The 15771-nt window shown below is 50.7% G+C and overlaps 2 protein-coding genes across 5 annotated transcripts; one reads left to right on the top strand and one right to left on the bottom strand.

The window, feature by feature from the left end:
• Positions 1-4263: 4263 nt before the first annotated feature.
• Positions 4264-11004, bottom strand: LOC100543464 (cytosolic 5'-nucleotidase 1A-like). 3 transcript variants are annotated; one of them, XM_085224322.1, is made up of 7 exons: positions 10848-11004; positions 8290-8348; positions 7530-7697; positions 7228-7357; positions 6935-7057; positions 5729-5907; positions 4264-5508 (listed from the first exon to the last, which is right to left on the bottom strand). In XM_085224322.1, exons 2-7 carry the CDS (start codon positions 8332-8334, stop codon positions 5206-5208), a joined length of 948 nt encoding a protein of 315 aa, XP_085080448.1. In that variant the 5' UTR covers positions 8335-8348; positions 10848-11004; the 3' UTR covers positions 4264-5205. The 3 variants fall into 3 exon arrangements, with proteins under 3 accessions (XP_085080448.1, XP_003206348.2, XP_031409295.2); XM_003206300.5 differs by lacking the exon at positions 10848-11004 and adding an exon at positions 9877-10022; XM_031553435.2 differs by lacking the exon at positions 10848-11004 and adding an exon at positions 9823-9963.
• Positions 11005-11034: 30 nt separating this feature from the next.
• On the top strand, positions 11035-15028 carry SYT8 (synaptotagmin 8). 2 transcript variants are annotated; one of them, XM_085224321.1, is made up of 9 exons: positions 11035-11242; positions 12413-12544; positions 12804-12961; positions 13259-13459; positions 13548-13715; positions 13860-14027; positions 14162-14279; positions 14392-14525; positions 14611-15028. In XM_085224321.1, the coding sequence occupies exons 2-9, from the start codon at positions 12430-12432 to the stop codon at positions 14842-14844; spliced, it is 1296 nt and encodes a 431-aa protein (XP_085080447.1). In that variant the 5' UTR covers positions 11035-11242; positions 12413-12429; the 3' UTR covers positions 14845-15028. The 2 variants fall into 2 exon arrangements, with proteins under 2 accessions (XP_085080447.1, XP_003206347.2); XM_003206299.5 differs by having other exon boundaries at positions 11037-11242; positions 13259-13354.
• The last annotated feature ends 743 nt before the right edge of the window (positions 15029-15771 follow it).

Here is a 15771-nt window from a genome sequence, read left to right as displayed (position 1 = left end):
CCAGGTGGGTTATTAGGAATAAGTTCTTCTCCAAAAAAGCAGTGGTGCAGTGGCACAGGCTGCCCAGGGAGGTGGTGGAGTCACCGTCCCTGGAGGTGCTCAGGGGCCATGGAGATGTGGCACTGAGGGATGTGGTCAGTGGGCGTGGTGGGGGTGGGCTGGTGGTTGGACTGGCGATCTTAGTGGTCTCTCCAACCTTAGCAATACTATGATCTGTTTATTTCTAACGTCCACCAAAGCCCAGCACCCAGCTGCCCCATCCTCCAGGAGGATAAATCCCACCAGCAACCAATGCTTGAGCCCCTCCAAATCCATAAGCTTCTTTTGGAGAAAACAAAGCAGGGCCAGGCCGGCATCTTAGGGCAGAGAGAAAAATGTGCTGTGCTGCAAATCCTGCCCCACTCCCAGCCACGAGGCCCGTTAGTCCGGCAGCCAGCCCTGCTTCCTCCTGCCCCGCGGGCACGTGGCCAGGAGCACTGCTAGCCATGAGTACTGCTAGTCATGAGTCAGCTGAGCCCAGCACCGCGTGACTCAGCAAATGCTGCTGGGCCACTATGGGGAAAGTCAGAAGGCTCTCAGTCCCCTCCTCTGCAGGTGCTGGTGCATCACGAGATGTTCCCAGCTACCACGTGTGGTATCCCCTCGTGTCCCACCTGGGCAAAACCGCCTTGCCTGTGGGCTCACAGACAGTGGGGATGGGCCCGCTGCCGTTTGCAGCCCCTCGAGGCTCTCCCAGCAGCTAGTGGTGCAGTGGGAGAGGCACAAACCCTCTTTTGAAGTGGGAAGGAACGCTGGAGCCCTACCCGTGTTTGGCCCTTAGGCTGCACACGGGACAGCTCCTCGGTACCTATTTCCAGTCCGACCAGTCTACCCCAGCATCCCATGGTTGTCAGCTGGGCGTACAGCCTCATGCTGGTGCAGATGGGGCTGTGCACTCAGAGCACAGATGTGGTCACATCGGGTTTTTGAGGTATCTTCAGAGCATTTAACCCAGCTTCAGCCCTTGGCACTGAGGCTTTCAGAGCTGCCACTGATGCACTCATGTGTTGGGCTCTGGTGACCCTACCAAGCACCAATCACCAGGTGTCACTTCAGCGCTCCCTCAGTATTTCCATGGGGTGTTTGTCCTGATGCAAACACAGAAAGTTTGCTTGCTTTGAGACACTCCTATTCTCAACTCCATCCAGAGGCAAGCACTGTGCTGGATCAGCTGGTGGATGTGGGCGGCAAGTTACGCACCCTGGCTTGGGGCCACCATTTCACAACCTCCTGTGAATTCTCCAAGTGTGTGTGGGGAGAGATGATTCAACCCTACAGGATGGAGGAGCACCCTGACTCCGACACACCAGGATAGGGGTTCTCTCTGCAGATGACACCAGCAGGACCAGGCAGGTCCTGCAGATTGTACCAAGAAAAGTTCTTCTCCAAAAAAATGGTGATGCAGTGGCACAGGCTGCTCAGGGAGATGGTGGAGTCACCGTCCCTGGAGGTGTTCAAGAAAGATGGAGATGTGGCACTGAGGACACGTTTAGTAGGCTTGGTGGGTTGGGTCGGTGCTTGGAATGGATGATCTTAGAGTGTTTTTTTCCAACTTAATTCTATGATTTTGGGCATGCACAGGGCAAAATGGTTGAAGCTGCAGTGACTGTGCACCAGCCGTGTAGATGCTGATGGCTGCAGCTAATTAGCAGCACCTATTTCACCAGCCCCAACCCAGAAAGCAGCCGTGGAAACTTTTTCCTGGTGTTATGCCAGGACCTCACCCATTCCCAATGCCATTTCCTAAACACTTGGAAAATTCAAGAGGGCACATTTTCAACACAAGGATAAGACGGAAGAGCTGCTTGTGACGGAGCAGGTGGAGTATCTGCCGCTCCCCATGCCTTCATGTTATCAGTCAGCTGCTTGGAGCTGCTTTGGGTGCAGAGCTGACTGGGATCCTATGCAAGCATCCTTCCACTGCCAGAATGGCTGCAATCACCTTGGAAAGATGCTAAGTCTCTATGGTTCTATGTTTCTATTCTGTGATAAGTGTGGGTGCCACAGGGCTTGACTGGGTGGTAGCTGTTCTTCAGTGTCTCTCACACCAAATCCCAATCCCAGTGGCAGGCAAGGGTGGCTCACCAGAGACCAAGGCTGAGAGAGAACCCCTCATCTAGGTTTTGCATGCTTTCCTTTAGATATGTTCCATAAGAAAAGGTTTTACTCAGCAAAATGCTTAGGGACATGCCTTCAAGCCCACGGACTGCCCTAGTGCCTCCCCCAAGCTGGACTGCAGCCAAACCTCACATCTCCCATCCCTGTGTCCTTTGGACCCCTCTCTGCTACAGGGGCTCGCACATCCTTCCCCACTCCTGTCCTTCTGCCCCCTCAGCTGTCAGCTCCAGGGACTTGCCTGGCACCTACCATGGGGACCATCCCTGGGGCAGGGAGCTCCTGGTGTTTGCCTCACTCCAGGTTTTTTTGGCAGGGGTTGGTGTGTATGTGTTTTTGTGTCTGCATGTGTGTGTGCGTGCACAGGGAGCAGTAGATGACGGGATGGATGGCAGTGTCGATGATGGCATCGATTCATTACCTCCTACGCCAGGATGTGATGGGCAGTACTGGCACAGATGCATCCGTATGACATCCCTTGAGCAATGTCCCTGAGGGCACCAGGGAGATAAATGCCAGAGAATGGAGCAGAGCAAGGTGTCATGGAGACCCCTCGAACTCCATGGGGAATACGCAACCTATAGGAGATGTATTTCCAAGCATGCATAGTGAGGGCCATCTCTCTTCTTTTTCCCACCAGCACTATTTTTAATGATCTCCTCTAATTTCCAGATGGATCTGCCCTTTGGCTTAGGGTTAGGGTCCTGGGGGTGTCCCATGAGTGCTGGGAAAATACCCAGGGAGGCCCCAGCATTTGGCAGCTTTGGCTGGGGCAATGTGAGATGCCAAAACATACTGAGAAGCAATGGCCAGAATCAAGTGCAAGAGCCCCCTCTGCACCTTTGGAAATGCCTGGGAGAGCCAAGACATGAGGATTATCTCAGGCAACGATGACAGCATTGTTGTCCCAACCCTTAATGAATTTATTGCAGATGTCTGTAAGATGGAAGCATGATGTTTCCCCACGCAGCAGGTGGTTAATGAAGCAGTGCTTGCTGGAGGCTGTTCTCGATGCTCCTCCTTTGGAACAGAGTGGGGAAAGCCACAGGCAATGGCCCAAAGCAGCAGCATTTGGCCCTACATGATGCAATCCCCTAAACTTTGTGCTTCCTTTTCTTTTTTCCCCATTTTGGACACATTTTGCATTGTCATCCTTCCTCCTGACAGTGCTGGAGGAAGGCACGTGGTGTGTTCCCCTTGCCTCAGCATCTTGCACTCTGCCACTGCTCATGTGCTCTCATCCCCGGAGCCTTGACTCAGCTAATCCCCCTTACCCAAGGCGTTGGCTGAGCCAGTGTTAAACTCAGCTTCACCCGGGGGTAAAGGATTGCCTCATCTTCCAAAACCACATCTGCATCGGAAAAGGCCACAGCAGCATGCGGGGCCAAAGTCCCCAGCATGAGATGCCACCAAGCTCTGCATGATGAGCGAGGTCAAACACCAATATTGGGCCACCTTGCTCGAAAATATCTGACCTCCATAAAAGTGTGACGAACATCTGCCCCTGCTTGTTTGGAACACCCCATAATTAATGTTTGCTCACTGATTGAGGCTGACAGGTATTTAGCATTATTAGCAAATGATTAGGAGTTATTGATGTGGCTACTTTTAGACATGTGATTTCAGCATCTAGACTTGGAAAAAAGTTGTTTTGGAGATGAGTTCCTTCAGCAGTTCTTCTTGCAGAGCAAGACCTTCCCCAAAACCAGAGCAGCAGAGACACAGATGGGAACACGAGTGCCCACCCCATGGCCTGGGGTGGGAGCAGCTGCCTCAGCCACAGCTCTGTGGTCCAGGAGGCAAAAGTCCCTTGGGTGGGAATGTGTGGGAGCTAACACTGCGGTATGATCGTACACAGGATGGGGACTCACTGGTGATACATTAAAAAATCTGGCATTTTCTGAGATTTAGATGAGGGTTTTGATGGCCTTTGCTCTGCAGGGAGCTAATCCAGAGCCTACTGAAGGCTTCCTGTGATCAGCCTAGCTTGATGGGCCCCCCGTGTGCATATCTGAGTAAGAACGGGACAAATAACCCTGATGTCGGCAAAGGAGCTCTGAGATATTACACTAAGCATGCTCAACCAGAGACACCAGCAAATCACACGACTGTTATTTACTTTTTATTGAGTGAAAAAGCATTGGTGAGGCTGACAAATCCTTTAAAAACAACAACAAGAAGAAACTAAAACTAATTTATCTGTAGTCTGCCCTAAAATCTGTATTTCAGTTTATTATTTTTTTGTTTTCCTTTTTGAAAAAATGGATGGAAAGTTAACACAGTGGAGAGAACTTCCAGTTTCAAGACTGAGTGGGGGTATATGGCTGTTTTTTGGTGGTGGTTTTTGAGGACGCACTATGTCTCCCAATAGCTTAGGTGACAGCAAGGCAGTGCAGCAGCCTCTAGTGGCAGCCCCTAGCATCCAGCCCTAGAGAGAAAAGGGGGTGCTTCCACTGCAGGGGAAGCTTTGGGGATTGCTTTCTGTCTGGAAACATTAGAAGCAGAGTCAAAACTGACAAAGAAAAGACATTCCTATACAGGGTCATCAGGGTAGGGCACTCAGAACCCATCTATCTTAAGCAGGCACACCTGGGACCCCCACCTATGCCCACCACCCATATCCCTATTTAAGCACAGGCTCACGCTCATACTGCTTTTGGAGGTGTGGAGTGATAGCCTTGAAGCTCTGCTCCTTTTCTAGTTGCTGGTGTAGGTGGCTGTCTCCAGTGCCCTCTCCTGGAGGGACCTGTATTGCAACCTCGTCCGTGGTCTTTATGCTGCTGCTCCAGGGGCTGTGTGAGTCTCCTAAGAGGGTGTTTGTTCTTCCTGCAGTGGTTGCAACCCTTGGCTTTTTTGGCCTGGAGGATCTTGTGTCAGGACCTGACTGAGCATCAGGTCCTCCCTGATAGCTCGTGTTCCTGTGCAATGCTCTCACCCCCTAGGGTTCTTGTTGCAGGCTGGAAAGTTCTTCCCCTCCCACCAGGTCCGCCTTCAGCTGGCTCAGTCCTATCTGCTGGAGAGGGTAAAGGAAGGCTGCAGGTTCTTAGTCTGTCAGCAGCACAAGGGGACCCACGCAGAGGGCACACCCACACCTTGAGCCCCCTGGATGTTATGAAGGCCATCATCGAAGAAAATATGTGGCTGGATTTGAGCAAGAATGGGGCCCTTGGGAGCCCCATCCATGAAGAAGGCTTCATCGATGGCTAGACCCCATTCCCGGAGCGTCTTGATGGCTCGAATGCCCATGTCCCGGCCACTGCGGGCTGTCACCAGGTAGGTGCGAATGGGGGACTCCTCCTGACTGAACTTCTTGCGCATATTCCCCAGGTGCATGGCAAAGGCTTTTATGGGACCCTGCAAACACACCAAGAACTTGAGAGTGCATAGGAAAGGTGGAGACACCTGCCCAGCCTGTTCAGTCTGCTTTTTCCTCTTGTTGGTAGGACATCAAGTCAGGCAGCTTAGGTACTAAGGACTGGTAAACGCAAAGGGAACCCGTAAGGATTTGTGCTTTTTTGGCTGCCTGTGGCAATACCCTAACAGAGGACGTGCTCACTATGGCCACCTTGCTCACCTCTCCTATAGGCACAGCCTCCATCGCCCGCTCATATTGCATGGCTCCCTCCAGGCCGTGCTTCTGGAAGACCTGGTCTGTCTCATCGGAGAAAAGCACAGCATCTCCATCAAAGGCCACACGCAGCGGGGTGCTGGGGGCCTGCACCTCCTGTTGGAAGACGAGTGCTGCCGAGACCCCTGTGAGATGAAGCAAGATGGGTTTGTGGAGGACACGAGAGATACCACATCGTGAGGCATCTTACACACGAGCAAATCCTCTCTGTGGTCTCATCTCACACCACAAATGTCTTATGGAAAGACACTGGTGTGGTTGGGCTCTCATCAAGGATACTTTCCATGAGGGTCATCCTGGCCTTTCCAAGGCTGAATTATTTGGGGAGCACAAGGAAGAGCTGCTGATTTGACTGGATAGATGCTGAGGACTGCTGGAATAACTGTAGGGGTGTTAATGCATGTGAAGCCCTCCTCCTCGTGTTCAGTCCCTCTGCCAAGCCTGGTGCTAATGCCCAGATTTAGCACTCCGTGATGTGAGTAATAGGGATTGGCACCTTCAGTTGATTGGGGTAATTGGCTTAATTACAGGTCTCTTCTTACAGGCTGCTCCCTGCCTGCTCTCATCCGTGGGCTGAGACCCTAGATGAGACACTTGTTAGAGCAATGATGATCATCATGAGGCTTCAAGATTCATAGCTAAGGGAAGTCTGCTCTCTGGTTGGCTTGCTCCTGACCCGAAGGACCCTGGCCAGCTGATGTGCTCATACCCAGGCAAATTAATAAGGAGATTAACCCCATTAGAGCTGTCAGGAACTGCACATACTCAGATCCAGGTCAAGCATGTTCTTGCTTCTTTCTGTATGTACCAAAAAAGGAAATTGGTATGGCATCCTCACAAAGCCTTGGGAGTCATTGGAAGGTTTAAATACCAGGCATGGAATGACCAGCCCATGGCAGATCTGCAGTCAGAATTATATATGGAACATTCAATTAATTTAGTTAATTGTGAAGGCTTCTGACAAGCCCTGGTATTTGTAGGCTACAGATGGAAATTGAAAAAAATGGAACCATTAAAGATTATGTTGGTGATCAAGATGCCATTTGTTTTCTCTCCCACCTAACAGGATGAGCTCTGGCTTTGCTTCTTGGTGCAGGCCACCTGGGAGCAGTGTGGTGGGTTTGGGGGAAGTGAGTGGAGAGAAAGACATACCTCTTTGGAGGGCATTGCAGACATCTGTCCTGTCAGCTGAGAGGAACAGTTTCACCCTGTGGGACTTCAGGTACTGCGTGGAGTCCTCATCACTGACAAAGCAGAACTTGGAAATCTCCAGGCCTTGGGACAGGGAATATGAGCAAAGTCTGTTATGGGGCTGTGTCCATCTTGCAGCACCCCTTCACCTCCCCAGGTCTCTGCATGCGTTCCCCTGGCTCTGTATTCCCTATGGATGCAGTGCTGGGGAGAGAACACTGAGGGGGCAGACCTCCAGAGATAGGCACCCTTACCATAGTGCTTGGCACTGTTGATGATGCGCACGCCACTCTCTGGGCTGTTGTTGGAGAGCACCAGGATGTCAAAGAGGCCCTTCTCTGCTGGGTTACTCTCCAGGATCTTCTTATTCACATACTGTGCTGCCTGTAGGAACAGACCATTTTATAATGGGCATCACTGATGGCTTTTCAGGGCTGTTTGGAAATCATGCAGTCATGGGGTGGGGAGGGTGGGTGGGACCCAGTTGGGGTGAGACGTGGGGGCAGGAAGGTTGTTTTCACCCTGCACTGTGAGTGATGTTTGCCCTGGAGCTCACCTGGATGAAGGCAAAGGCTGTGCCTGGGGGCAGGGGCTTGTCCTGGTTGGCCTGTTGGTGCTTCACGTATTCCTCCTTTCCTTTCTCCAGGTAGAGCTGGTGCTCCTCTTCCAAGTTGAAGATGGCTCTGGTGGTCACTGCAATGACCAGTGCCTCGCTGGGATCTTTCTGCAATGTGAGAGCAAAGAAGGGTTGGGGGAACGCAATGGAAGAGCCTTGGGATGGTGGTGTGAGGTGGTGGGGCTGCGTGTTGGAAGCATCACTCGTGTCATGGTTCCTGCCTCCAATGCCAAAGAGACTTTGGCAAAGAGGTACCAAGCCTGATCTTCATCTGCAGGTCACTGAGGTTGGAGCAGGCAGTTGTGAAATGCCGACATGTCAGATAACTGCAGTGTACTCTGAGGACAGCTCACGTGGAAGAGGATTGCTTCATAATTTGTGCATCTATGGGCACAGCACAGCTGTAGTCAGCGTAGTCATCTGCTCATACTGAGCTGGGCATTTCTGGCATTCCCTGCATATCCTGGTGCTTTGATTCTTATTTTATCTCCACTCTGGAGAGACTGATGAAAGCTCTCTTTGTAGTAGTGTTTTCTCTTTGGTCATTCCAAAATTAAACTTGAGCAAATGTGTCATTTGTGCAACCCAAGGCACAAACAATTTCAGCCACCAAAGTTTCAGGTTGTGTCATCTCCTGCAGTGGCATTTCAAAATGTGCTTTGTAAATTAGGGATCTGCATTTGTAATGAGCAACTCTTACCTGTTTCACATCGGTATTGATGACTGTGCTTTCAGGCTCCGCCATCTTCCAATTTCAGCCTCAAATGAGAGAAAATATGTAACTGAACTGATGCATGTAATAAAAGACCCGAAAGATCCAGCTAGGCTTCTAGCTTGCTTCCTTACTGTGATTCATGGTAGTTTTTGTCTGAAAGATGATTTTCTATCTACATATAAACAAAATTGCTGTGTTGAAGATTGCTTGCAACTGTAAGTTGGGATGTGCTGTGAGCAAGCACTTGCCAATCCTGCATGTACAGGATCCCCTACACCACAGCTATCTGTGCAGGCTGGGCTTACCCATGTCTGGCAGAATGCAGTCTTGGGGTGCTGTGTGCTGCTATTTTTGCACACCAGGTCCTGTGGCTTCTGTAACCATCTCACTGTATGCTTCATTTCTCTGCACTAGTTGGTGCTATAACTGAACCTGAGGGATTCAGCCTGTGGACTGGGAATGGCTCCCAATCCCACAGCTCCTACAAATATGCTGTGGGGTTTCTCTGAGGAGCAGAGGAGGCAATAATGGCTCTGCACAGATGTGCTGGGATTGGCAAGGAAGTTAAAACCTCATTTCCCATTTAATGTGCTACTTGATCAATGGAGTGGGAGGCTGTGCATGCCTAGACCAGAAGGAAAATGCATGATGTAGACTTCACCCTCCTTGTTGTCCTGCTGTGCTTGCTGCTGGAGGACTTCAGATTTCCTCTACCTCACCTCATTTTTTCAGGCTTTTTTATTAAGATTGACATGCCCACTTCATTGAGCTGTCACTGCATGGCTGGAATTTATCTCTTGGCTGCATTTCTGCCCTTGGCCTGCTCATGCAGCTGAGCTGAGCAACCACTGTTAGACCCAGCACGGGCTGACACTTCCCATCCACTGATCCCTTTGGAGGTATGTAGGAAAGGAGATAAGTTACAGGACACACACACACATATAGATATATATAATATATCACAGATTCTCTATGTAATGTATATAGGTGCATGATCTGCAAGGAGCTTGATGCTTCTATATCCCTGCATTGTGCAAAGCATCACCCTGCTTCCTCCACCCACATCCTGTGTGGGGAAGGTTCTCCTCCCACAGAGCTGTGGGGTAACAGCCACCAGCCCATATCTCAGCAGGGACAAATGTCCCCTGGAGAGATTCCATCCAAGTGGGAGCTCTTAACACGTGCTGTATTCTGGGGGCTCCTCTTCCCTTTTCTTAAAGTGAAAGTGAAAGGAGAGGAGGTGGAGCCGAGCTGCTCTTTGCGGAAGGAGAGAAAGCCTATTAATTTTTGCTCCATCCCTTGAAATCAGGAAGACCATGCCTGACTTCTCATTCCTCTTTATCTGCCTATAGTATTGTTTACATACAGCATTTATACAGATATGTATATCACTACATACATAGCTACATATGCACACAGCACTGTGTGTGTATATATATATACACACACACAGGGAAAAGCATCCGAAGTGGATGCTTGCAGCTCCCCACAGTGTAGCAAAGAGCAAACACAGCGTACCTCCAGCTGGGAAGGAAGCAGCTGAGGCTTGCTAGAACAAAGGTCCAAACTCACCACCAGCGCCGTCTCCTCATCTAACGCAGCATCCACTCCTCTGCCCCACTTCACCCAGGTGCTGCTGTTTATATCTCTCTGGGACCAGCAGGAAGCAGGCAGCTGCGTGCTAGGCACAGCCCTTCCCCTGGCGTGATGGGATTTGTAGTCAGCCCTGCGGGCTGGCTGCATGCCTGGCTGCATTTCTACATCGGTCTCCTGGCCAGCTTTTATTCTATTTCAGCTCGCTGCCCACAAGCACTGCAATTAGGTTTATTTTTGTAGGTACATCTCTCATTTCCTAGCCCTTGTGTGCATAGCTGTCGTGTTTTTGACCAAAAAGCACAGGAGTTCCTATTCAGGAGGAACAATGAGCAAAATCTGTAATTTTGCTGTGCCATTTTTAAGGACCCTTTGCAGAAAGCTGGGGCTATTGCCACATATTACTAAATCACCTCTCAGAGCATGGGCTGCAACAAGGGTCTTGCTGCCATGCAATACTGCCTCACCAAGATGCTTCGCTTCTGCAGACAGCTCCACTGAAGTACTCAGCATGTACAGCTCTTTCCCTGAGTGCTTTTATTGGATACGTTCCCTTTAACCCAAATTTCTCCTATGTATTTCTTCTGTGCACCCTTCTACTCTTCCTAGTACAGAGCAAAAAGTATCATAGAATCACAGAATGGCTTGGGTCAGAAGTGACCTTACAGCCCACCCAATCCCCTGCCTTGGGCAGGGCTGCCCCTCACCAGCTCAGGCTGCCCAAGGCCCCATCCAGCCTGGCCTTGAGCCCCTCCAGGGATGGAACATCCACAGTTTCTCTGGGCAGCCTGGTGCCAGTGCCTCACTGCCCTCTGAGTGCTGAATTTTTGGTGTCTAAATATCCCCACACCACCTCTTTCTCCTCCATGCAGTAGGACCACAAGGGAAGAAATGTGTAAGAATAAATATGAGATGGGATGCTGCTGAAATCACCCCAACTGTGTACTCACCCCTTGCACTAAGTGCACAGAGCCACGTGCTGTGCATATCCTAGCACTGCTACTGGGATATCTTGGAGAACTGAATTTTTCCAGGGCAGTTTTCTGCAGCCAGGAGCATAGGTTTTTTCTTCCTGCTCAGGCTGGGAGTTCCCTGCTGACTTTTCGCCTGCGTGAGCACTGCTTGGGTCAGCAGGAAGGTGGGGCCCGCAGGTTCCTGGGTTGGCAAAGCAGACTTTCCAGTTTGGGTTGCACTGTGCATGGGGAAGCCAATGTCTCTTTTGTGCCTATAACTCTATTCCTGGCAGGGACCTCTCTTGTCCCCAGCATGTTCCTACCATGCACTGTGGCTGGAGCAGGAGACCAAGCAGAGAGGAAAGGAGACTGAGGCTGGAAACAACACGGTGGTAAGTCTGGTTTTGGGTTTAGGAGAGAAGGGCAGGGCTCCCTAAGACCTTTTGCAGAAGCCAAGATGCTCGATGTTCCCAGACCATGTCTCCATTGCCCCAAAACAGCAGCTTGGGCCACACCCCAGAGCTAGGATGAGATTCTCCTTTTAATGGGGGCTGATGGAAGATAGTCCTTTAGGGTCTGGTGGGAAAAACATGATGAAACATCTGAATCTGTGCCGTATGGGCACCTGCTTGCCACTGCTGCTATGTCCACCCGCTGTCACAGTCTGAAGCTGGAACCTGGAGCCTCCTAAATAGCACAGGTCTGTCACCAGGCTGCTGATTTCTGTGTGCAGGAACAGGAGGATCTAGCCATAAAAACCCAGTGGGAAGACTGTGAGCTGAGATTGCATATATGGCACTGATGTCCCATATAGATGAAAGATAGATAGGTTCTGTGCAAGTAATATGTCCTGCACCCCGCTGCCCCAGTGGAGATAGAGAGCAACTCTTTACCCTGCAGTTACAGACAGCAAAGACTCCTTGTTAAAAAATTAAAGATCATCTCTGTGTGAGGAGCCCCACAGTGCCAGTGTGGCCAAGGTAAACACTTGCATACCTGCTTGCCCTCGTCATAGCATTGGGAGGAGTGCCCTGGGCTGAGGTTTGATAGAATCTGCCTCCAGGAGCCTACTGGGGGTGTTTTCTGGTCCCTTTGGATGTTCCTAATATGAGATATCCTCTGGCTGGCTTCAGCATCCAATTGAACAAACTGAAGTCTCTGCTTGGTCCTCGCCATGTGCACAAGTCAGACTGGTTCAGTTTGTGAACCGGTGTGGTGGCACTGCTGCCACCTGACGAATGGGCACAGCCTGGCTGGGGTGATGGAGCCGAGCCTGAGCCTGTAGGAGGGGAAGGAGAGGCTATATGACATCAGGAATTGGCTGCTGAGAGGAGATGGGGATTAAATGAAAAGACTGCTTGAGCAGAGCCCGCCTTGCCCGCGGGAACTGCTCCACTCCGTTTCACGCTTCATTTCCTACGCGACCGAGCCCTAAATGCTTACGCTGGGCTTTATCTTAACATTTTAATTGTGTTTACTCCCATTAGAACTCTGTGCTACTTGCAGCATGTGAACTTCTGCATATGAAATCCCCACCCTGTTCATTTTGTTTGCGTCCTCAGGTCACTTGCACTCTGCCATGGCCAAGTCACAGAGGAATGGCTGGGCTACGGCCTCCCCACCCCCTGCTAGCCCAGTGGTTACCACCACAGCTCTATCAGGCTTCCTTGATGGCTTTGTCAGCCACATGTCATGTGAGTGCAGCTGGGCTTGCCCCTTTTTCTTTGGAAAGTGTTCAAGAAATGGGTAGATGTGGCACTGAGGGGCATAGGTCAGTGAGAATGACAGGGTTGGGCTGCAGTTGGATTTGGTGATCCTAGTGATCTTCTCCAGGATTTTAAGCTCAAGCCCCAAGACACATCTTTGTAATGCTGAAACACGAGGAGGGTGTTGTAAATGCACTTTGTGTGGGTTTGTTTGGCTTTAACTCTTCTGTTTACTTTATTGCACCAGTACCCAGATGGGCGCTCATTGCTGTGGCAGTGGCAGTGGCTGTTCTCCTCCTCCTCTTCCTCATCTGCATCATCAGGTGCTGCTGTGGCAAGAAGAAGCCCAAGAAGAAGGAGAAAGTTGGCTTGCTCACCTTCAGTGGCTCCACCACAGCCAGCCTTGTGCGTTCTGCTTTCTCCTGTCCCCTGCTCCTCTCCTAGCAGGGAGATTTGCTCTGTGATACCCATCTCCTGACATGCCATGTACAATTGGGCTGGGATTGGGGGGAAGGCTCTTTTAAATGTGATTTTAGAGCAAATTGATCCATACGATGCATCATGACAGGATGGAGAGCAGGAATATGAACTTTGTCACCATGGGCTTTCAGCATACCTGGGGGTCCCACCCATGCAACTTAGTATGGGGAAACACAAGGCTCTGGAACCTTGTCTTGAGGGTTGTGTTGCTCTTTGCCATAGGTGCAGCCTGAGCTGGAGGACCTGGAGCAGGGCCCAGAGGAGACAGGACGAGGAAGGCTTCAGTACTCTCTAGAGTACAATTTCCGTGCACAGGAGGTGAGGCTGCTGCAAGGCTGTGCTCTGGCAGAATCCTTTGGTGCCCAACAGGACCAAGGCATCCATACTTGTTGCACCTCTGCACTTAGCTGGCATACTGACATGGTGGGATGACATCCTCCTTGCTGCACTTGCTTGCTTGTCTCCTGTCACTATCCTCTGCACAATGACCTCACGCTTTGTTCCTTTTAAGCTGAAAGTTGGTGTGAAGCAGGCAGCTGATCTGAAGGCCATGGACAGTGGGGGCACATCTGATCCCTACGTTATTGTCTACCTGACATCAGATATGAGAAAGAAATATGAGACCAAGGTTTACCACAAGACTCTGAACCCCATCTTCAACGAGAGCTTCTCTTTCCAGGTAGGAAGCAACAGCTGCTGATGATTACCTTGAGGGTTCCTTTGTTACCAGGATGGGAAAGCAACAGAAAGACCTGCTGTTGTGTCTATCCCGCCATTGCACGTGGCAGGGAGTAAGGTTGGGTTGCTGGGTTTTCCCCTGCAGGTGCCCCAGACAGAGGTGTCCGAGGCCACGCTGGTGATGCAGATCTTCGACTTCAACCGCTTTGCCAAGCATGACATCATTGGCGAGGTCCGCCTGCCCCTGGCCAGTGTCAGCCTGCAGCATATCATCGAGCAGTGGAGCGACCTAGTGGTGGCCAGCAAAGTGGAGGTTGGTCCTAGCAGGTGGGACACACCATGGGGTGAGACCTGGTGCTGCTTCTCTTTCCACCCCACAGTGAGAGAAAGCAGTGGGTATCCTTCAACTTGAGAGCCCTCCAGCTCACTGGACCCTCTCTCTATCAGCAAGAGTGGCTGGGTGAGATCTGCTTCTCCCTGCGCTATGTCCCCAGCACTGGCAAGCTGACAGTGCTCATCCTTGAGGCCAAGAAGCTGAAGCGAATGGACTCCCATGGACTCTCAGGTAGGCAGGGTCTGCTTGCACTCACATCTCTCTACCTGGTGCTATTGATAGCACCAAGAACTGTAAAACCTTAAGGACTCTTGGTGTGGAGCCATGTCCATTCTCTCCTCAGATCCTTTTGTCAAGGTGCATCTCATCCTGAACAAGAAGAAGTGGAAGAAGAAGAAGACGAGTGTGAAGAAAAACACCTTGAGCCCTTATTTCAATGAGGCATTTGTCTTTGAGGTGCCTTTCAATCAGATTCAGGTGGGTTTCTCTTCAGTGCCCAAGGCTGAGCAGGCCCCTGCTCTGATGAAAGTCCAACTGACAGCTGTTCTTGTGTCTCCACCAGAACGTGGATGTGGTCATCTCCGTCTGGGACTATGACAAAATGACCAAGAATGAGCCCATCGGCAAACTCTTCCTGGGCTGTCGGGCCACTGGTAACCAGCTGCGGCACTGGTCTGACATGCTGTCCAACCCACGGCGTCCCCTCGCCCAGTGGCACAGCCTGCAGCCCCCCGATGTGGTGGACAAGGCCCTGGGGTTGAAGTCCCACCTCAAACTGCCTCTGACCACCAGATAGTGAGAGGCAACTCTGACACCCCCTGCTCGCTCTCATCTGGGCAGGACGGAGGTTTTCAGAGGTGTCTGGATGCAGCTCTGCAGCAGGGTGATGCTGGAGGGGGTGATGTGGATGCAGAACTGGCTTGCCTCAGCCACTCGCAGTTGGGGATGAATACAGAGAGCTCTATAAACTTATGGAAAAACATTGTGTCCTTTCATATTTTTTTAATAGAAGATTATTACTACGGAATCACAGGTTGGAAAAGGCATTCAAGATCACTGAATCCAACCATCAGCTGGACCTAATAGGTCCCACCACCAAACTATGTCCCTTAGTCCATGAATCTCTTAAATACCTCCAGGTATGGGAACTCCACCACTTCCCTGGGTAGCCCATCCCAGTTCTTGACCCACCCTCTTAGGAAAACACCCTGTGAATGCTATGCTTATTAAGGCTGAGTTGCAGCCATCTTGTGAGTTCTCTGTGGGTTTCATGTAGTCTGGGTGCTGCTTGTGCCCTCACATCCTCCTCGTGGTGCCTTAAGATGGGAGGTGGGTAACTAAAAATCCCTTCTATTTTGAGGTGGATCCTCTGCATTGTCTGCAACCCCAGGAGCCTCCCAGCTCCCTGAATTAGTATTTCAATGAGCTGACAAAGAAGGGGATTGCTCTTAAGATAATTTTAATTTAGTTGAGAAGACTTAAGCTAGATTGGCACAGACACTGCCTGAACCCACTCTGTTCTTGGCAAAGAAATTGCTCTTACTCCAAAATACACCTGGAAAAGCCTTCTTCTTTTGTCAAACAAACAGCCGTAGCACAAAGATTTGGGCTTGTTTCACTGTATTTGGCTTCAAAATACAAAAGGGAAGTAATTTGCACCAGGCAGCCTGTAAGAAGCTGCAAGCTCAGGAGCAGGGAGAGCCCAAAGCATTAATGAAGAGCC

This window comes from Meleagris gallopavo, chromosome 5 (assembly GCF_905368555.1).
Source record: "Meleagris gallopavo chromosome 5, MGAL_WU_HG_1.1, whole genome shotgun sequence".
NCBI lineage: Eukaryota > Metazoa > Chordata > Aves > Galliformes > Phasianidae > Meleagris > Meleagris gallopavo.
The sequence above is the reverse complement of the archived record's forward strand: the minus strand, read 5'-3'. Positions and strand labels throughout refer to the sequence as shown.

Bases quoted from the DNA above. Each gene is read 5' to 3' on its own strand.
- SYT8 (XM_085224321.1), top strand. From the start codon at position 12,430: ATGGCCAAGTCACAGAGGAATGGCTGGGCTACGGCCTCCCCACCCCCT. The intron at 13,460-13,547 runs GTGGGATGACAT...GTTCCTTTTAAG, and splicing joins TTAGCTGGCATACTGACATG to CTGAAAGTTGGTGTGAAGCA. The intron at 14,280-14,391 runs GTAGGCAGGGTC...TTCTCTCCTCAG, and splicing joins GGACTCCCATGGACTCTCAG to ATCCTTTTGTCAAGGTGCAT.
- LOC100543464 (XM_085224322.1), bottom strand. From the start codon at position 8,334: ATGGCGGAGCCTGAAAGCACAGTCATCAATACCGATGTGAAACAG. The intron at 7,058-7,227 runs GTAAGGGTGCCT...CCCTGTCCCAAG, and splicing joins CAACAGTGCCAAGCACTATG to GCCTGGAGATTTCCAAGTTC. The intron at 5,908-6,934 runs GTATGTCTTTCT...TTCATCTCACAG, and splicing joins CTGCAATGCCCTCCAAAGAG to GGGTCTCGGCAGCACTCGTC.